This window comes from Mirounga angustirostris, unplaced genomic scaffold, assembly GCF_029215605.1.
Source record: "Mirounga angustirostris isolate CCGP_5_RB_7025 unplaced genomic scaffold, mMirAng1.0.hap1 SCAF_5, whole genome shotgun sequence".
Taxonomy (NCBI): domain Eukaryota; kingdom Metazoa; phylum Chordata; class Mammalia; order Carnivora; family Phocidae; genus Mirounga; species Mirounga angustirostris.
In genome coordinates this window covers 143,345,839-143,366,296 of record NW_026991713.1, presented here as the reverse complement: position 1 = coordinate 143,366,296, position 20,458 = coordinate 143,345,839, and the positions used below count along the sequence as shown (strand labels likewise).

Genomic DNA, 20,458 nt, shown 5'->3' with positions numbered 1-20,458 from the left:
TCCAGGTGGCAGAACTACCACATCATCCTCTCGGCTTGCCTTAATGGTCGTTCACCCAGTTGAACTTAGAACAAAGAGTTTATTTTCTCTCACTTTGTAAAACATTCTTAATGAACTTCTGACGTTAAAAGGGGTAGACATGTGGAAAATGGGTTCAAAGGAAGAAAAGCTGGCCATTGCTCCTGACAGGCTGCATGGGTGGAGGTGGTCACGTTTAGTCTGCCTTGCCCAGTGCTTGAGTCCTGACCACACTGCACATGCCCTGGAGCAGAGGGTGAGGGACTTTCACAGATGGGCAAGACCCGGGAGCCCACGTGACACAGTGTGGTTAACTGCCCTGCCGGTAGGCCCACCCAGGGCTTCCTGTGGCCTTGGTGGCAGCTGCCTTGCCCCTGACCCCTTATCATTGTGGGTGGGGGCTGCTGTGGGGGCCCCCATGGCCATATCAAGTGAGGTCTGTGGCCCTGATCATGACTAGCTGAGGCCAGGCAGAGGCTGCCTTGCCTGGTGCAGGGCTTGATGGAAAGAGACCCTTGCCCATCCTCAGCACATGCTAACAGGTGGTGACCCCAGCTGAATCCTGGGACACGTGCCCAAATGCCAAGGACCCTACCAAGCCACTGAGCCCATGTCACAGGGGGACTCGAGATGACTGCTTTTCCCATGGGGCAGGCAGGGCAGAGCGGGGCAGAGACTCTGAGAAGCAGAATCTCGGAAACAAGTTGATGAGAAAACAGAGGTGCCCACAGATCAGGGCTTCAGCCTGTTGGGGACAGCAGGGCTGAGAACAATATGAAAGGACTCTGAAAATGGGCGGTGGGGGGTGATGTTTGCAAAGTAACGAGAAGGATGTCCTCCACAAGGCCGGGTGCCACTCTGTTCCATGGGGACTGTTTGGGTGTCAGGACACTCAGTACTCTATATCTGTGGAAAGGTCAACTCCACCCATAGTTTGGAAGGACCCTAAAACAGATGTGTGCCTTTGTATCTTGGTTAAAGAAAAAAACCTTCAGTCTTCCCCCATTTATCAAAGAGTCCATTTGGTGTGTGAGAGAGAGCGGGTGGTGTGTTCATTTAGGCACATAAATAGCAAGCAGCCAGGGACCCAGAAGATCAGGCTCAATTCTCTTCCAAGACCCTTTCTCTAAACCCTGAAATTCTCTAAATATGTTTTACTTGAGTTTTAGTTTTATAAAGAGCTTGCATGATGGCAATAACAGAGAAGAGTGCAGACACGGGAGAGAAAACGCCCGACAGTCCCCCTGTTGGCACGGACGGTGCTCTCGGTGGGGTCTGCTTCCCAGGCGCTGTTGTCCTGCTCTGTGTACAACTGTGTTCTGGCATCTTTGCTCTAAGTGCACAGAATGATCTGCCCCACAGCCTGAGGGTCCCCGTGCTGCAGAAGAAGCACCTTCTCTCGGAAACAAGGGAGAGCCAGGGGCCCAGGCATGTGGATGGAGAGTGGAATCATTCCGCCCAGCTCCTTCTCCCATCTGGTCCAGGACGCAGCTACAGTTGGCCCAGGGGAGGCACCAGGGCCTCCCTGGCTGTCCCTGGCCCAAGAGTGTCCCCTAGCGCCCTGGGACCTCCCCCTGGGCGTCTGGCCTGGGTGCTCTGCTGCTCGGCCCAGGCTGGTATATGTTGCTTCCTTCCAGTTGCAGAGCTGGCTGAATCTTCAGGGACTTGAGACTTCTGGACACTGGGACCCCCAGTGGCAGGTAAATTGGGCTGAGCTGTCCCCTCCCGAAATGCCCTGAGCTGCTGGAGAAGCTGACTCTTCCCGGTGCAGTCCCTGTGACACAAGAGATGATCAATCAACACCAAGTGGAGCCAGACCTCCCCACAGGAAGGGGCCAGAGTGCTTCCAGAAGCGTGTTCCCTGGTTCTCAAGACGGTAAGTGAGAGATTTTAGCCTCTCAGCCCGTGCTGAGTCACAGGGCATGTTAGCATGTTTAAGGCTTCTGGGAGCCCACTCGTGTGACGCTTCTCAACTCAGATTTTTCTTCTTTTTTCCTATATGCCTAATCATGTTCTTTAGAGGAAAAGCTGCATTTGACTCTGACCTTCCCAGATAGGATCTTCAGGCTTTGCAATTCCAAAAACAATAGATACAGCATATAAGTCTGAGTGGCCCTAGGACCACCATTGGGGCCTCTGCACGGTGGGGAGCTGGCCTTCTCTGAATGGGACACTGCTTCCTTCACCCAGTCCTTTCATTTCTAGCCAACAAGCATCACTTCATTCCATCCCAACAACTTCATTTCCAGTGCTATCAGGAGTAAGGAGCAAATCAATTTGGGCAGCTACTTTTCAGAAGGAAAGTACCTATCCCTTCTCAGGAGTGAACTAAGGTGTCCTTGGTGATGTCGGGAGGACAGCATTCCAGGCTGGGCCCCAAGTGGGCTCCCGTGGGCCACCTCTTAGACCCCCTACCAGACCCACACGTGCTAGCCTTATGGGTGCAAGACAGAGCTGAAAGCACAAATGTTCAGTGTGCCAGGCTGAGGGCTTGCTGTGGAAAGCAGGGACGGGACATCCCCAGGTGATGGGAGCCCCTTGGTGGTTACCGTAGGCAGCGGGAGGAAGGACTCTCCTGCTTGGCTGGGCCCTGCTGGTCTCTGAGGGCCACTGTAGCCTCTTCCTCCTCCTCGCTGTCAGAGGAGCTGGAGCTGAGGCTGGAGCTGGAGGAGAAGAAAGCTGGCTTCACGGAATGTGCCCCAGGCCACCCAGGCCCCTGGGATTTCCTGCCAAGAGGTGGAGGGACACACCCCAGGGCCATGTACCAAAGCCCAGACTCTGTTTGCTTAGAGCTCCGCCTGGGTTCTTCCCTCCCTGCAGGGAGAGCCTGCTGATGGGACCAAGTGGGATTGTCGGCCAGGCTCAGCTCCTGGCTAACAGCACTTCTCCACTGAGCAGTGCTCTGGGACTAGCCCACACCAGTGCGACTCCCGCCTGTATGAGCACCTGCTCCTCCTGAGGCCAATAGGAGCACTGCAAAGCAAGGCTGTCACCACTCCCAGTACCTTTCCACCGACCTGGGGTCTGATGGCTCTGAGGGCCGCAGATCGATGAAGATAGTGGGAGGCTCTGCGGGGCTCCTTAGCTGCCTGCTCTCGGCCAGTGTCAGGCCCAGCTCGGCCTGGAAGCCTGGCTCCCTCGGAGCAGATCTGAGATGAGAGAGCAGGGTTTCTGAGTCCCTTCTGGGTGATTACAGTGTGACCTGAGCTAGGCCCTGTAAATGCACCTGCTCTTTTGCTCTTCAGAACAACCTTCAAGATTTGGCCAGCACTGTCCAACAGGACTGTCCCTGGTGACTGAAATGTTCTATATTTGTGCTTCCCAGTGTGGTAGCCATTTGCCACAAGTAGCTTTTTAAATTTACTTGTAAGCTAATTAAAATTAAATTTAAAAATAAAATAAATTTGGGGCACCTGGGTGGCTCAGTTGGTTAAGCGGCTGCCTTCAGCTCAGGTCATGATCCCAGGGTCCTGGGATCGAGCCCCTCATCGGGCTCACTGCTCAGCGGGGAGTCTGCTTCTCCCTCTGCCTGCCACTCCCCCTGCTTATGCTCTCTCTCTCTCTCAAATAAATAAAATCTTCAAAAAATAAAATAAAATAGGGGCACCTGGGTGGCTCAGTCAGTTGGGCGGCTGCCTTCGGCTCAGGTCATGATCCTAGGGTCCTGGGATCGAGCCCCACGTTGGGCTCCCTGCTCAGTGGAGAGTCTGCTTCTCCCTCTCCCTCTGCCTGCCTCTCTGCCTACTTGTGCACTCTATCTCTCTGTCAAATAAATAAATAAAATCTTTTAAAAATAATAATAATAAATTTTAAAAATTCATTTCCTCATTGCACCAGCCACATTTCAAGGGTTCAGTAGCCAAATGTGGCCAGTGGTTACCAATTGGACAGTACGAGTCTAGATATTGTTTTTTTTTCCTTTTTTTTTTTTTTAAGATTTTATTTATTTGACAGAGAGAGACACAGCGAGAGAGGGAACACAAGCAGGGGGAGTGGGAGAGGGAGAAGCAGGCTTCCCATGGAACAGGGAGCCCGATGCAGGGCTTGATCCCAGGACCCTGGGATCATGACCTGAGCCGAAGGCAGACACTTAATGACTGAGCCACCCAGGCGCCCCTTCTTTAAGATTTATTTATTTATTTGAAAGAGAGAGTGCAAGCAGGGGTGGAGGGAGCAATGGGAGAGGGAGAAGGGAAGCACACTCCCCTCTGAGTGTGGAACCCGAGATCATGACCTGAATCAAAACCAAGAGTTGGTCACTCAACAGACTGAGCCACCCAGACACCCCTAGATATTTCTGTTGGTCACTGGGTTGCCAGGAACAGAAGCCCACTCCACCTGTGCCCACCTCTGCCCTCCAGCTTCAATGTTTCTCACTACAGCTGGCCTTTCTCTGCCCTCCCGCTCCCACCCAGAGACAGGGAGATTGGAAATTCTCACAGAAAGGCTCTGATTGGCCTGGCTCAGGTCAGACTCCAGGGCTGGCCTAATTAACAGCGGCCAGAGGGGCAGGGTCCTACTCTGGGGAAGCCATGTGGATGGTGAAAGGAGGGTTCCCAGGGGGTGTGCAAGAGCAGGTGCTTTGGGGCTTGAGTCCCAGCTCTGCCATGTATGGCCTGGGTAAGTCAACCTCTGAGCCTCAGTTTCCCCATCTATAAAATGGAGATAATAGCACCTACCTGATCAGATTCTTGAGATGAAATGAGAACTCTACATCAAGTGCCCCACCCAGGATAGATCTGATACTTGCTGCAAGACCATGGCCGGTTCCACAGAGAGGACACAGGCTGTGGCTGGCAGAAGTCTCACCTGCTCCTGGCCTCCTGCTGCATGGTGTCCTGAGGTGTGTCAGCAGGCACCTTCCAGGCAGAAGGGGCTCTGGAATGTGTGGCACACAGAAGGATGAGCTGTTCCATGAGCCTGTCCTGGTTGTTCGGCAGGGTGTGGTCTGATGGGAGAGCGGGGAGGCCGCTGAGTGGGGACACCCATGGTTTGACTTACAGCAGCCTGAGCCTTAGGACCCCTTGGACCCCCTCGTGTGGATCTACCTCGCTCTGTGCACCCCCTCTGCCACTCACAGCCCTTTATGTGGACCTCATCTCCAGCTCCGCAGGACCAGGGGAGTGATATATACGCAGGCCCCGTAAAGGAGGACTGACTTATTAACGGGTTCCCCCACGTCCTCACCCCCAAGTCCCACTCGTCAGAGGGAACCAGAATTAACAGTTCTGGTGTTCACTTTTTTAAAAAATTAGCAACAGGATTATCCTCCATAGATTTTTTTTCACTGAATAGATTATGTAGTTCTGTGTTAATATACATAGATTCTCTTCATTTGAGCTTTAGAGCATTCTGTGGTGTAACTGATTTAGCTTGACTCCTATTGAATATTGAATATGGGTCATTTCCAAATTTTCACAATTATAAACAGCACTGTAATGAACATCCCTGAATACACATCTTTACCCGGTGGGGTGTGTGTTTAGGATAGACTTTAGCAGTGGAGTAAGTGGGTGATGTGGCTTATGTGGCTTTAAACAGAGAATGGATTCTGCCACATTGCCCTCCAAAGAGGGTATATTGGTTACAGCCCCCAGCCCAGTCCCTGCCTGACAGGAGGGAGGGTTTCTCCACATCCTGCTATAAGGCTTTAAGTTACAAACCAACAAAACCATGCTGAAACAGCACCAGGGGCTGTCAGCCACAGAGGAGGTTTGCTCTGGAATTGGAGGCTGGAACCCCCACACCTCCTTGCTCTTTGCCTCAGACCAGCCTCCGCTTACATTTGTGACCCAGGATGGCTGCAGAGGCAGGGAGGAGCTTTCCTTTTATTTACAGAACTGCCCAGAGCAAGGGCACAAATGTGGTGGGGTGATCACGCCCCTGGCTTTGTCAATGGGGAGGTGAGGGGAGGCAGGGTGTGCTCAGCTGCTGGCTGAAGGAGCACAAATTGCAGATCGCTTTGCTCCCAGAAAGAGAGGGAGGAAGCCCTGGAGGTGGGCAGGAGGGAAAGGTGTGAGTCAAGGGTAGGGACCTGTCTGAAGGTCCCCCTCTGGGGCTTGTCCACTCCCGACACCTAGTAGGGGGTCATGTATATAATGAGTGAGTGAGTGAATGAATGGATGGATGGAAATTTCCACGGACTGGCACCTGTGTGCTTGGGACCGTGAGGGCTGAGCAGCAGAGAGGACATGGTGGGCTGCAGGGCTGACCCTATTTTATTGAGAGGGCCTGGAAGGAGCTGCTTGTGGGGATGCATTTGGGCCCTGGCATTCAAGGTCAGACCTCGGCCCAGGCGGTCAGCTGCCCACCACGTGGCTCTAGGTGCGCGATCTCCCCTGCCGCCTTCTTGCCCTGCCAGACTCTGAAGGATGTGATCCAAATCCCACTCTTCAAGTTCCTGAAATAATTAAAGCAGTGATTATGAGGCAGCCGCACGGTCCTGGCGGCGGGAATGCCCGATTCCGCAGCTGCTGTGAACCACGGAGGGTTGTTGCAGGTTAGAAATCCCCAGGGTTTAGGTGCCTGCCCACCTAGGCACTCTCTCACCCACACCTCCTGCCATCTCCTTCCTATGCGTTTTTTGAGCAAAACTTTTGTTTTTGGTACAAAGACTGTTTGGCCTGGAAACCCAGTGTCGTCTTAAGCTCCTTAGGTTCATACAGGTTTAGTGTTGGGAGGTTTAAACAGTTTGCTCTTTTAAGGGACAGATTGTTCTGCGCTGGTGCTATCACAGGAGGACTTGGAAGAGAGCGCTGGGGGCGTCTGGGTCTGATGAGAGCAGGGAGGAAGTTAAGTATGAATTGGTGTTTCTTGGGGACCCTCTTGCAGCTCCATGCAGCCCTAGAGGTGAGTGAAAACAAGTGTATCGGGGCAAGCAGAAAGGAAAGACTGGCTTATTTCAACAACAATTGATAAGAATGGAATTGGTAAAAATGACCTTCACGTACAACCTGATGCCAGTTTTCTCTAAGTTGTTAAGAAAATTATCAAAATTTGCAAATAAGGCAAAAAAGAATTGCACAATGTTTAAATGTCACGCTGGAGCTTTTCTGACAAGCCCACCTTTCTTGGGCGCGGTAATTTGGTTTCCACAGGCGACCAGGGCCCACCTATGTTACGACTTTGTAAAACTGAGAAACAGGTGCAGGGGTTTTCTCTGTCCCGTGGAGATGACCCCAGAGGTAACAAACAGCTTTGCTGCTTGTCGGATGTTGACCAATTTTGTACTTCATGTGCAATTTTTCTCAGTGTCCCTTTCTTTCTCCTCAGTGTTTTACAAAATCCCGGTTTCTCATAATCTCTGTGAACCGGCTTTGTCATCCTCCTGGTTCCCTCGTTAATGAGCTAAATACAACGTTAACAGGTGTTCACACTCTCTGTATGAAAATGAGGGCTTTGCCATTTGGGGAATTATGTTTTAACAAAGTTTGTTCTATATCTTACATGTGGTTGTCTGTCTTTACAAACATGCTTTGGATTAGTCTGTCTTTCCTTCCTCCCTTCCTTCTCTCTCTTTTCTTTCTTTCTTTCTTTCTTTCTTTCTTTCTTTCTTTCTTTCTTTCTTTCTTTCTTTCTTTCTTTCTTTCTTTCCTTCCTTCCTTCCTTCCTTCCTTCCTTCCTTCCTTCCTTCCTTCCTTTCTTCTTCCTTTCCTTTTTCCTTTTTCCTTTCCTTCTTTCAAGGCTGGAGTCTCCTTGCTCTTCCTTGTTCTTGTTACCGCTGTTGAGGATGGTCTGTCTGCCAGTACCACACACCCACTGAGACAGGCAGGACCGCCTGCTGAAGGACCTGGGACCATGGGCCTAGGGGCCTAAGGTCGTTGCTATGGACTAAATGTCTGCGTCCCTCCAAAATTCACAGGTTGAAATCCTAACCCCCAGTGCGATGGTGTTTTGGAGGTGGGGCTGCTGGGAAGTGATAAATAGGTCATGAAGGTGGAGCTCTTATAAAAGAGGCCCAGAGAGCTTCCTCGCCTCTTCCACCGTACGAGGACCTGGCCAGAAGATGCCATCTTTGAACCTGCAAACAGGCTCTCACCAGACATCAAATGTACTGGCACTGTGGTCTTAGACTTCCCAGTCTCTGGCACTGTGAGAGATGAATTTCTGGGGTTTAAGGCCCCCTAGTCTATGAGAGTTTGTCACGGCAGCCCAGATAGACTAGGACAGGTATAGTGGGCCAGGCCTCAGGTTGGCCACTGTGCAAGGGACCCCCCTGAGGAAGCGCAGGCTAGGGGGCTGACTACCTTGAGGGAGAGCACCGGAGGTCCTTCCCGGGGCCCCTCCGGGGGTGTTTCTGGTCTCAGACCTGCCGCTCCTGCGGCACAGGGTGCCTCTTCCACTGGACTGTGGTCACGGCAGGCTGGGCCCCGGGCATCCCAGGTAACTTTATGGAGTATGTCCTTCTCAATCATCTTCCTTCTCTCCTTCCGGAGGGCTCTGTGGGCTGTGGAGTCTGTGCCCCAATGGGCTCGTGAGGCAGCGCCTGGGGGTTCTGTTTTCAGGTCGCATTCCCACGGGGAGAAGGTGGCTTCTCCGTGTGGCCCCCGGGGAGGACCCTGGGTGCTGAAGGACACAGCCCCACGACTGCCTTCCTGCCACATGGGGGTGTCCTCAGGCACCCGAAGAAGGGAACAGGCCTCACCACAGATCTCTACAGGCCCGTCAGCGTCCCTGCCTTGCAGAGAGGCAGGACCCCTTGTCTTTGGGCCCCACTTACTCCAGGGTTCTGCAGTGAATTCCACAGGCACCACACCTGGCTGTGGAGAAAACAGGTGTCCTTAGCATCCTCAAAAACATACTTCAGGGAATTTTTATGTGTGTGGTAAAATATGTATGTAACGTAAAATCTGCTATTTTGATTGTTACAAAAAGGATCATTCAGTGACATTAAGTACATTCATAATGTGCAACCGTCACCGCTGTCTATTTCCAAAGCTTGTTTATCACCCCAAAGGGACTGTGCCTCCCCACCCCCCAGCCCCTAGTAACCTCTAGTCTACTTTCTCTCTCTATGGATTTGCCTGTTCTAGGTATGGCATATAAGTGGAACCCTACAGTATTTGTCCTTTTGTGTCCTTGCTTAGCTTAGTGTTTCCAAGGTCCACTGAGGTGGTAGCACGTGTTGGTACTTGGTTCCCTTTCATGGACTGCATAATGTTCCATTGTATGGATACACCACGTTTTGTCTATTTCTTGTGTTGATGGACACTTGGGTTGTTTCTACCTTTTGGCCACACAACTATTAAGGGGTGGACAAGAAGAAATCCAGGCCCTTTGACTCCAGAGCAAGCCCACAGCCTCTGCCCCTGTGAGTTAATGCAGACTTTCCCGTCCCAGACTGAAAAAAATTCTCCAGAAGAGTCACTGAGGTAATTATATAAATGAAGAAAACACAAGATAAGACCATGTGGACATCGCTGCACCTGCACTAACCACAGGGCTTGGCAGCCCTGGGAATTTCTCCTGTTTGGGGTTATACTTCTAGGCATGGCTGGGTGAGTGGCTGATGTCTGTCCTGGTGATGGGTAGGAGACATGCCCTGCCTGGTTCCGTAAAATGACCCCGTGTCAGTGCTTGCACTGAGAGGTAGACTGCAGCACATAACCACTCTGCCCAAACCAGCACGGAGAGACTTGACCAGACTCTAGAATGGTTTCCAGCAGTGCACGGCTAGGATGACCCCAGCCCTGCCTGAGGAAGCTCAATGCTGCAGGGAGAATTTAGTGTTTGTTCCAGCCAACAGCTGACCTCCCTTAGAGCATTTACTAAAAAGGGTTTATTATTGTGAGTATGTGTCTCTTAAAACCGAGAAGCATCTGTCACGGGAGAGCCATTCCTTTGGAGGGACCTGGCTTCGGTCTCCCTTCTCCGTGGGAGGATAGACTGCTGACTTCCATACCTGCCAGCGACACACCTCCTGGCCTGGTCACACCCTCACTGACCCGCTGTCTGTGATCGTTCACGACCCTGACTCTAGTGGGCCCTGCTCTCCTCCTCCCTCCTCCCTTTAAAACCCCAGTCACCTCTGCACAAACCAGACAGAGCTCAGCTCTTTCCCCTGCTGTCAGCAGTTACTGAATAAAGTCTGCTTTCACTGCCTTGATGGATGTCTGGCTGTGTTGGTCTTTGAGAACATCCCCCATTCTCCTGGTTAATGAGTGACCACTAGTCATAATAGTTACAACGGAGCTAAGCCAGTCTCCTGGAGCTTTTAACAAGAGTCAGGCAGGCCTGACCGGTTGGGGACCTGCCCAGTGATGAAAGCCTATTGATGGCTTCTATTTATAAAGGCAGCAATTAACTTTAAGCACCAAGCCATTAATTTTAGATAGAGTTTTTTGTCTCTGAGAAATGGGAAGACAAGAAGATAGAAAATTTGCTCTGACAGTTGGAATGACTAACTATGATGCTTATAGAGTGTGCTGTGGTGTTTTCTAATTGTTTCTTGTGTTTGTCTTGCCTCTCCAGCTAGGGGCACCTTCTTATCTCCGAATCCCCACTGTCACCCTTATTAAATCAACAAATGTTTGGGGAGTGCTGGGGTTTTAACCTCTTTGACCCCCACTGCCGTTAGGGTCTGGTGAGAGCATGGCCACCCACACCCATACCCCATTCTGCCCACAGGGGCCCAGCATCGTGGATCCCTGGAGCCTGCCTCCTACAGACCTCAGGAGGCCCAGCGGCTGTAGCAAGCCAGGCCCTGGCAGGCTCTTCAGCCAGCTCCTCTGACAAGTCTGGGATCAGGGCAGTTTGATCTCGCTGGAAGATGAACAGCTCCTCTGGCCCGCAGTCTGACTGTGGACAAATGAGAGGACTTTTGGATTATGGGGCGGCGGGCAGAGCCAAGAGGGCCTCAGGCTCCAGGCGCCCTTGCCCTGCTGCTCAGAATGATCTGGGGAGATCAGTTTTCTCCCAGAGGCCCTTGCCCTGGCTGCGTCCTGCCACTGCTTTAGAAAAGGGCTTGGCCACACAGCCTTGTGAAGGTGAGATCCAGGGCTCCCCGTTCTGCACATACTTGCTGCCCCCTAAGACCTTGCACATAACAGGTGCCCAGTTAATGGCCGGCATCGAATGAACAGGGCAGCGAGGTGGTAGCTGAAAGAAGAGTCCAGCTCTCCCCCTGCCCCGCAACCTTCAGCCAACACTTAAATGACACAGAGCCTTGGTGCCTCTAAGGGGAGAGGGGACACATAGAGTTCCCAGCTCACCTCACGAGGATATCTGAGGGTGAGAGCAAACAAGGCTGGAGACGTGACAAGGCACTGGGGTCACATTATCTACTCTCCATTAGCCTTGCTGTGCACAATGGCCCATGAGGATGCCAAGAATCAATAAATGTATTCAGAGAACAAAAACTGAGATTATGACAAACACAGAAGCTGATAAGCTCCAAAGCTGTTCATGGGGCAGCATCATGTTTGCCCTGGGAAGAAAGGGCAGTCGGGGCCTAGGAAGACATAGGAAGAAGGTGCTTGCTTACCGAGGAGGAATCTGAATCCAGAGATGGGAGCTGCTCCCTGACGGCCTCGAGGATGGCATCCCAGGGCCCTGTCTGGGAGGCCCAGCGAGGTGAGGACTCCTCATCTTTGTCCTGGGATGCCATGCGGGCCCAGGCTCCGGGGTGATTCTCAGCATGCCATCATCCAAGCAGACCTGCAGGGGACGCAGGGTGAAGTGAGAGGGTCCTGGGGCCAAGGGTCAAGAGCTCAGGATGGGGCAGGGGAGAGGGCTGCCTTTTCAAAGCACCTACCACACTGTGGGGGATGAACACAGACTCCCAGACCTCCCACTTGGTTTCCCTTCTGGTTCTGCGGGTTCCTGTTCCTGCCAGTTACTGTGCCCGCGCTGTGTGTTTGGTGCAGGTGGAGCCCAGATATGGCTGACCCCCGAGCAACACGGGTTTGAACTGCGCCAGTCCACTGGTATACAGATTTTTTTCTATAAATACAGTTCAGTACTGTAAATGTGTTTTCTCATGATTTTCTTAACATTTTCTTTTTTCTAGCTTACTTTATGTGGGAATACAATATATATTTACAGAATATGTGTCAATTGACTATGTTATCGGTTAGGCTTTCAATCAACAGTAGGCTATTAGCTAAGCTTTGGGGGGAGTCAAAAGTTATATGTGGAGGGGTGCCTACCTTGCTCAGTCAGTAGAGCATGTGACGCTTGGTCTTGGGGTTGTCAGTTCGAGCTCCACACTGGGTAGAGATTACTTAAAAATAAAATTTTTGGAGGGGGACACCTAGGTGGCTTAGTTGGTTAAGTGTCTGCCTTCGGCTCAGGTCATGATCCCAGGGTCCCGGGATAGAGTCCCGCATCAGGCTCCCTGCTCAGCGGGAGCCTGCTTCTCCCTCTGCCCAATCCTTTTTTATTTTTTTAAAGATTTTATCTATTTATTTGACAGAGAGAGACACAGTGAGAGAGGGAACACAAGCAGGGGGAGTGGGAGAGGGAGAAGCAGGCTTCCCGCTGAGCGGGGAGCCGGATGTGGGGCTCGATCCCAGGACCCTGGGATCATGACCTGAACCGAAGGCAGACACTTAACGACTGAGCCATCCAGGCGCCCCTGCCCAATTCTTTTTTAAAGATTTTATTTATTTGTCAGAGAGAGAGCAAGAGCAGGGGGAGGAGGCAGAGAGAGAGTGGAATGATGGGACTTCAGAGCCAGTGTCTGGACATCCCTTGCAGCGCCAGAGGCCACTATGCGTAGGTAATGGGAAGAGAGCACCGTCTGGCTAATACCCCATCAGGGTAGCAGCAGGAGATGTGAGTGGTGGGGTACTTGCTTCTGTGCTTGGTGCACCCTGAACTATGAACAGCAGGGTGCGGATGCAGCTCATACACACATCAGGGGATTTTTTTTTTTTTGGAAGCGGGGCTCTGTAGGGCAGACTGTAGGACACCAGAATCACCGAGGTGAAGGCGGCTACCAGAGACTAGGTTCTTGTAGGCAGGCAAGGCAACAGAGGAGGGAAAGGCACTACAGGCTGCAGGAAGAGCATGTACGTTGGCTCAGAGGAGCGGAAACTGCCCAATATGTTGTGGGGTAGCAGCTATCAGTTGCTGGAATATGCGGTGAAAACGGACCAGATCGCGCAGGGTCCTGAACGCGCAGGGGAGGATTTCGGACTGGGGTTAATGCCTAAGGCTAAGCCAAAGAGGTGCTCCAGTCTCTTCCGAATCCTGGCGGCACCTCCATGTCCGTTTCTTGGCTGCAGCCCTTTAGCCCCGCCCCCAGCCCAGCCCCTGGCCCCTCCTGCCCGGGGGGCGCCCCGTTGTTATGACAACCAGACGCCAAAGGCTTCCCGGGTCAGGCTTTTAAAATCTAAAGCTGGGAAGCAGGAAAACACATCGCCTACCTTCCCAGCCACCCCCACTCCCTGTTCCCCGCCGTCCTGTCCGAATCCCGGCCTGTACCTTCGCAGCTGCGACAGGCCCGAGGCCACTCACCTCAGGCCTCCGCCTCCCCTCTTTGCGCGGTCCTGACAGGGCTATAAACAGTCCCCAGTGCGTCCCTTCGGTCGCGCTCGCCCCCTCGGGCCGAGGCGCAACTACTGAGGCTCTCACGGCCTTTGGAATTCCCCCTTGGCAGAGTCTTAGATTACTGGACTGCCAACCGCACTTTTCCCCCTGCTCCTCTTTCGGGACTCGGCGCGTCCTGCCTCTCTTGAAACAGGATTGGCTTCCCGGCCAGGGGCGGGGCGGGGCAGGGCGAGCGCCGCTTGTTCATTGGCTGACGTGGGGGTCACACATCGAGCGGGGAGAGCTGACCGGAAGGTTTGGGTGCGGGACGGACGAATTGCCCGGCAGCGCCGGGAGCTGCCCCGCGGCCCGGCGAGCGTCCCGGCGTGCTCCGCGCCTCCCGCAACCACTTCCGGGGCGGGAGCGGGGCCGCGGGGTCCGGGCGCTGCGGCGGCAGCCCGCGCGGAGGGAGTCCGGGCGAGCTTGGCAGCGAACGGACCGGTCTGAGGGAGTGCAGCGGCGGCTGCCCGGGGCCCAGCGCAGGTAGGCTCCGTGGCGGCCGGGCTCCCCCGCCTGGTGCCGGCACCTGCAGCCCGCTTGCGGGGCCCGGCGCCAGGCGGCCCGGCCCTGCCGCTTGCTCGCCGCGTGAGTTTCTGACTGCGCTTCCGCTTCTGCAGCGGTGCGGTGGGGACGACAGCGCCACGTGCCGTGTAGGGTTACCGGGAGGAAGCGTCAAGGGACGTCAGTACAGTCGAGGCTCGGGGTGTTCCTGAAGGACCCCTCCCCAGGGCCTGAGAACCAGGGCGGGTACCCCGGTCCCCGCGAAAGGCATACGCGCCGAGACGAGACTTCCTCCCTGTAGGCATGGCGGTTGACCACCCGCGTCATTATTTTTTAGTTAAGATTTTTGGTTTAGAGGAACGGCCACTGAGCGAGTATACAAATATATGGATGAGCATAAACGTTTTATTCATAACAAATACCCCGTCATTGTAGAGTATGTGGCATGTGGTGGGGTGATAAAAGAGGTAGCGGTAGCTTTGTGGCCCCTTGGCATCCGAGTTCTCCCTCCCTAGGCTCCTTGAGTCGGGTCTGGTTGTGATTGCTACCCCGCAGGGTGTCAGCCGTGTGAGCCTCCCTCCAATAATGGGAGAGACCACTTGGACTCCACCCTGGCATTTGGAGTAGAAGAGACACACCCATTGGAGGCTTGAGGGGTGTATTGAAAGGGGCCTTGAACTGGCACTCGGCTTATTTGGGTTCTTAATCAGTGTCTGTTGGCCAGGACTGTTCAGGTTGGGGTTTCTCACCTGCGAAGTGAGAAAGCTGGTTGATCTCAGGCCTTGCAGGTGTGAGGAGGTGGGGGTACCAGAAAGTAGGGCTTTGCTCTGAACTTGGTTACTTAACAGCCCCCTTCACGTGTACACATACTCTGGCCAAGGGCTTACAAATTCTTTGTCCCCCAGATTGGTGGCTTGTTGCTTGTTTGGCTATCTCAGCTGTTACCTGGAGCTTGGAAGCATTCTTTAGTAGAGACTGAGGTCCTAGTGGCATCTGTGAATTGCTGGGGCACCTTTAGGCCATCTGAATGGACCCGACCTTTGTTTTCTCCTTTTCTGTCTTTTCTATACTTGCTTTCTTGTTCTTTCCCACCCATAGTAGAGAAGGAGACAAATGTTACTCTTGGACCTAAAGGTTCTAATAGGAAGCTAAGGGGTTGGCATTGATTTGGTTAGAATTCCCAGGATAAGGGACTGTCATAATCATAGACTTTTCATCCTGGTGGTGTTGCATCTCTGGGAAAGTTCCATCACCCCACAAATTTACCAGTCTATCACACCGCTCCCCCCATCCCTGCCCACCATCTGTCCCACTTTCAAGGAATTCATAGGTGGATTCCTGCTCAGTTAACATTCACTGAATACCAATCACATCCTAGATTCTGCGCTGGGACTTTCAAGATTTATTTGTTTAAAAATTTTTTTTTCTTAAAGATTTTATTTATTTGAGGGCACCTGGGTGGATCAGTCGTTAAGCGTCTGCCTTCGGCTCAGGTCATGATCCCAGGGTCCTGGGATCGAGTCCCACATCGGGCTCCCTGCTCCACGGGAAACCTGCTTCTCCCTTTCCCACCCCCCGCCCCCGCTTGTGTTCCCTCTCTCGCTGTCTCTCTATCAAAATAAATAAATAAAATCTTAAAAAAAAAAAGATTTTATTTGAGAAAGAGAGAGGGATCATGAGCAGGGGAGAGGGGTAGAGGAGAAGCAGACTCCCCACCAAGCAGGGAGCCCAATGTGGGGCTCGATCCCAGGACCCTGGGATCATGACCTGAGCCGAAGGCAGATGCTTACCTGACTGAGCCACCCAGGCGCCCTATTTGTTTAAAATTTTTATACAGTAAAATTCAGTCATTTGGTGTTTGGGTCTATGGGTTTTGATTAATGTATAGAGTCAACATACCCACCAATCAAGATACAGAACAGGTACGTTACCCCCAAGTTCTGTCTCGCTGTCCCTTCGAGGTTTCCCTGTTCCTAATCCCTGGTACCACTGATCTGTCCTCCAGCCCTTCAGGTTTGTTTTTTCTAAAATGTCATATAAATGGAATCATACAGTAGGTAGCCTTTGAGTATGGCTTCTGTTTGCACAACTGTGTTTGAGATTCGTTCATATGTTATGCATATCAACTGTTTATTTCTTCTGTTTATTACTAGCGTTCCATCATATGCTATTCTGCCATTTATTTATCCATTCTTCCATGTGTTTTAACAGCAGCCCTTTGAACTATGTCCCTATTAGACAGCAACGAACTAGGGACTGGAGATGTTAAATAGCAGAGCTAAATTTTGATATAACTCCCAAGTCCAGGGTTCTTTCCCACCCCACCCAAGAGGTGATTTGGTCCAGTGACTCAATTAGCATTTCTTGACTGCCCATCCAAGAGGTTGTCAGGCTTCCTGAGTTGCTGGAGAATTCCCTTTGCAGAACTGGGGCCTGAGGATTGATGAAGGAAAGTATACACCCCAGTGTGTGACTCACCATATGTGCTCCTCTTTTTCTGTCTGGTGACAAGCTCACCAGTATTGGCAGGATGGAGCTGCCCAAACCATACAGTATTGAATAAAAATTTTCTAAGCCTGTCCTAGGAGTTGACTGCATTGAATCTGCTAGGATAGTGACATCGAGGCCTCCTGCAGGTAGGAGTGCAACCATCGTGTTTCACTCCCTGGAACAACCAGGAAGGAAAGACCTAACCCCTGGGTCTCCCTCCACAGTGATGTCGGAGCTCAGCGATGAAGCTAGTGAGCCAGAACTCCTGAACCGCAGCTTGTCCATGTGGCATGGGCTGGGTGCTCAGGTCAGCCGGGAAGAGCTGGCCGTCCCCTTGGATCTTCACACAGCTGCTTCCATCGGCCAGGATGAAGTGGTGAAGGAATGTGTGCAGCGGTAAGAGATCTTGGGAAATGTTCCTTCTGCTTAGATTTTGAGTACCGTCTCTGTGGCTTCAGATCCCAGACAGAGCTATCAGTAAGCTCATGGGGCCTCACCCAGTCATAAACATTTCAGGCACACAGATCAATCCCCATGTCTCTTGGACAGTGGTCAGTAATGATTTATGCTGGACACTAATAAGGAAGTCAGTTTGTATTCCTCGGAAGAAAGAGAGGCTTTAAACATTTTTCATAGGCTTATGAAACGTTTCAGGCTTTCTGTAGAGTCACTTAATGGTTTTTATGAATTGCAGAAATGTTCAGACAAAACAAAAATAAAGTTAGAAAGTGATGCCCTGTGGCCTTCTTTCCCCAGAAGGTTCATTTTTATCTCTTTTGCCTTCCTTTCCCTTCTAGCTTTTGCTATAGAGGAGGAAGTGGGGTTTATCTTCCTCTCTGGGGATTGCCACCTGCGGTCTTATACATATGTTAATGTAGTTTTTGGAAAAGGACCCATCTCCTCCTCTCCACCCCCTTACCGACCTACCTCCTTGTTTCAGTTTTTCATTGATAACTTGGAGAAACGACCTGTGTCCGTACCCATATGTGCCTTTTTCAGTTCCTGGGGAGCCAAAGCAAAGCCTCATTTGAGTCCCAGGCTTCTGGTTCCCAAGTCCTAGCCATCACTTATGAATATCTGGCCAGTCGAGTACAAGTACAGGCCTGTGGTAAGGGACAGTCTGTCATACTCCTGTACCAGGTGGCCTTAGGAATGTGCAGCTGGGTACACAGCACATTCTCTCATAGGGTCACTGAGACCCCAGTCACAATTCTGCTCCTTCAGCATTCTTGGGCTTTTAAGCCTTTGGGTGTGCTGTTTAAATGCATGGTCCCAAATGGCTCCACAGGGGAGAGGGGAAGTGTCTGTGCTCTGATTGGGATTGTGGCCCTAGCTGACACTGAAGCTTGCCCACAGTAAGCATAGACTGGGGGCCTGAGGGCAGGGGAGGCCTCCGAAGGGAGGATTGGGCCCAACCAGACATGTGAGAGCCTCAGAGATGCTCTGCCAAGGGCTAGGCTCTTCTCCACGTGGAACTGAGCACTCCCTCGGTGAAGGTCATGTGGCCAGAATGAATTGGTCTCTGTGCGCTCTCCCAGCCAGTGGCCACCACTGCATTCCTAGGATCAGGACCTTCTGGAATGGCTGCATGGGCATCCCAGAGTTATTAGAAGATGCTAGTGAATGGAAAATAATTGTCTGTGTAGCTTCCTGTGTGCGTACCTCTGAGAGGCACAGACTGGATTGATTGTCAGTTGTTGCCTCTGCTGGAGGCAGGGATTGTGCTAGAGGAAAGGCTGTGGGACATGAACTATTCAGGGTGTCCTGGAAGTGGATGTGATTTCCATGCCCCAATCCCAGACTCTGGGCTTGGAAGCCCATGGTTTTTTTCCTGTGGGAAACGCCTTTCCAGAATTTTGATGGACATGAATGAGAAAGATAGGATTCTCTGGTCAGTGATTTTCCAAGAATGTTTCTGTAGGATGAGGTGACTAGGGAGAAATATTGTCCATTTTCTGAGTCCCTTCCCATTCCCCTTTCCACCCAGCCCCACACTAGCAGATTCTGGTCTGTTGGGAGAAGAAGGCAGTCAGGGCTCCAGGTCACAGTTCCTTGACTCTGGCACTCCGGACAGCCCAAGCCAGATCATTCTCCGCTGGGGACCTGTGCATGTAGGATAACCGGTTAGCCACGTCCCCGGCCTCCACCCCCTAGATGCCAGTAGCTTTTCCTTCTCCAGTTGTGACAACCAGTAATGTTTTCAGACTTTGCCAAATGTCTCCTGGAGCAAAAAATCACCCCTGGTTGAGAACCATCTGTGTAGCTGGGGTTAGGAAAGAAGAGTTGCTGGCCTTGGGTAGGCGGAGGCGCCGATGAGAATGTGCAGTCGGAGGAGGAAGGCGGCTCTGAGGACTTTGCAGAGGCAGCTGTGGGGCAAACCTAGCGGTTTCCCCGCCTGCCTCGCTTCCCCCATGACGTCCAGGGTGGCAGATAACTTCTGCTTCCTGGCTGTATTTCCCGCTCTTTCTCTTGGCCCGGCCTCGCTGCCAGCTTTGGTAAACCTCACATGTGAGATGGCTGGACGTGCCTGGCATATCTTGTGTTTGTTTAGGAGAGAGTTAGATTTGAATAAGAAGAATGGTGGTGGCTGGACCCCGCTGATGTATGCCTCGTACATCGGACACGATACCATCGTGCACCTGCTGCTCGAGGCGGGGGTGAGCGTGAACGTGCCGACCCCGGAAGGGCAGACTCCGCTGATGCTGGCTTCTAGCTGTGGCAACGAGAGCATCGCCTACTTTCTCCTCCAGGTGAGTGACGAGGGGACTCGGCCCAGAGACGCGAGGGGCTCCTGGCCACTCTGGCGGAGACGGGAGCCACTGCAGACCATGGTGTGTGCTTGCTCGGGTCATCACTTTGATTCTTGCAGCGGGATGGCCTGGAGCGCGCCCGCCCCACACAGAGGAGCTGAGGCGGTAACGAGCATTCTGCGTTCTCTTGAAGCAAGGTGCCGAGCTGGAAATGAAGGACATTCAGGGCTGGACTGCTCTCTTCCACTGCACTAGCGCTGGGCACCAGCAGATGGTCAAGTTCCTCTTGGACAGTGGAGCGAATGCCAACGTGAGGTGATTACCGGGTCGTTAGTGGCCGCTGTAACGGAGGAGGGCAGCTGGGGAGGCAGCCACGGGCCAGAGTGCAGGGTAGCCCCTGCTGTGGGCGGAGGGGACAGGCCTGCCCAGGCGCGGGAAGCTTGGGGCTGGTCCCACCTTTTTTCTGCATCTGTCAGGGGACACTGGGTGCAGCACTTTTTGAGCCTCATTTTCTTTATCTGAAAACTGGGGCCAGCAATACCTATGTCATGGGGTTGTTGGAGGAATTACATGTTCTGTCACACCAGGGGCCTGGCATAGTGAATGGCACTTGATTGACATGCATTAAATGCTAATTCCTTTTTCCTTCCTGTCCTTTGTCTATATTGGGTGAGGTGATGCTTTGAAAGCAGTCATGAGTTTTATAAGCTGGAAGGGGTGTTGTCTAAAGCATGTCACGACAATAATCCCCTTTCAACACAGCAAGTACCACCCCAGCTTCTGGCTGGCACGGGGCCCGCCCCTGGCTGAAGTCACCCCCTGTAAGGTGCACCATAGTTTCACACGCCACTGAGAAAGAAATGCCACTGATTAAAATGCCACTTGCCTATTGGTTTTAAGATAAATTCTGACTTCAGAGATGTGAGGATGTGAAAATGGTGTGTCTTAGAGTGGATGCAACCCAGGATTTAGCTTGCTTCCTGTCTTCTAGACCAGGGTGAGAGACGTGAGGGTCAGGAGGCATCTGGAGACAGTGCTGAGCACAGAAATAAGCATCAGATAGTGGGTGAAGTAAGGACAAGGTAGATGATTAGTCCCGGAGCTCTTGGGAGGGCTCCTGGAAGACGCTGAGCTCAAAGATCGTCTGGATGGGTGGGCGGGAGATGCTG

The 20,458-nt window shown here is 52.4% G+C and overlaps 2 protein-coding genes across 11 annotated transcripts in view; one reads left to right on the top strand and one right to left on the bottom strand.

The window, feature by feature from the left end:
- Positions 1-19: 19 nt before the first annotated feature.
- DNAAF8 (dynein axonemal assembly factor 8) lies at positions 20-13,685 on the bottom strand. Of its 4 annotated transcripts, none has more exons than XM_064592486.1 (9): positions 13,477-13,685; positions 11,501-11,673; positions 10,687-10,815; positions 8,265-8,777; positions 6,169-6,418; positions 4,828-4,966; positions 3,036-3,167; positions 2,568-2,681; positions 20-1,792 (listed from the first exon to the last, which is right to left on the bottom strand). In XM_064592486.1, exons 2-9 carry the CDS (start codon positions 11,621-11,623, stop codon positions 1,510-1,512), a joined length of 1,683 nt encoding a protein of 560 aa, XP_064448556.1. In that variant the 5' UTR covers positions 11,624-11,673; positions 13,477-13,685; the 3' UTR covers positions 20-1,509. The 4 variants fall into 4 exon arrangements, with proteins under 4 accessions (XP_064448556.1, XP_045730789.2, XP_064448557.1 ...); XM_045874833.3 differs by having other exon boundaries at positions 6,304-6,418; positions 13,477-13,684; XM_064592487.1 differs by lacking the exon at positions 8,265-8,777.
- A 133-nt stretch (positions 13,686-13,818) lies between these two features.
- The window catches only part of ANKS3 (ankyrin repeat and sterile alpha motif domain containing 3), a 30,452-nt gene continuing 23,812 nt past the window's right edge, over positions 13,819-20,458 (top strand). For 6 of the 7 annotated variants that reach the window (XR_010411823.1, XR_010411822.1, XM_045874806.3 and 3 more), the window contains exons 1-4: positions 13,819-14,031; positions 16,764-16,935; positions 19,091-19,289; positions 19,483-19,604. Coding sequence is in view for 5 of the 7 variants with exons in the window: in XM_045874806.3 (XP_045730762.1) it covers positions 16,766-16,935; positions 19,091-19,289; positions 19,483-19,604 (491 nt within the window). In the remaining 2 variants the exon portion in view is untranslated. Of the gene's footprint in view, positions 14,032-16,763; positions 16,936-19,090; positions 19,290-19,408; positions 19,605-20,458 lie in introns of those variants that run through there. The other variant, XM_064592483.1, reaches the window with a different exon arrangement.

Excerpts from the sequence above, each read along its gene's own strand:
- DNAAF8 (XM_064592486.1), bottom strand. The coding sequence starts at position 11,623 with ATGGCATCCCAGGACAAAGATGAGGAGTCCTCACCTCGCTGGGCCTCC. Across the intron at positions 6,419-8,264 it reads CTCCGGTGCTCTCCCTCAAG|GAACTTGAAGAGTGGGATTT; the intron begins GTAGTCAGCCCC and ends TAATTATTTCAG. Across the intron at positions 2,682-3,035 it reads TCAGAGCCATCAGACCCCAG|CTCCAGCCTCAGCTCCAGCT; the intron begins GTCGGTGGAAAG and ends CTTCTCCTCCAG.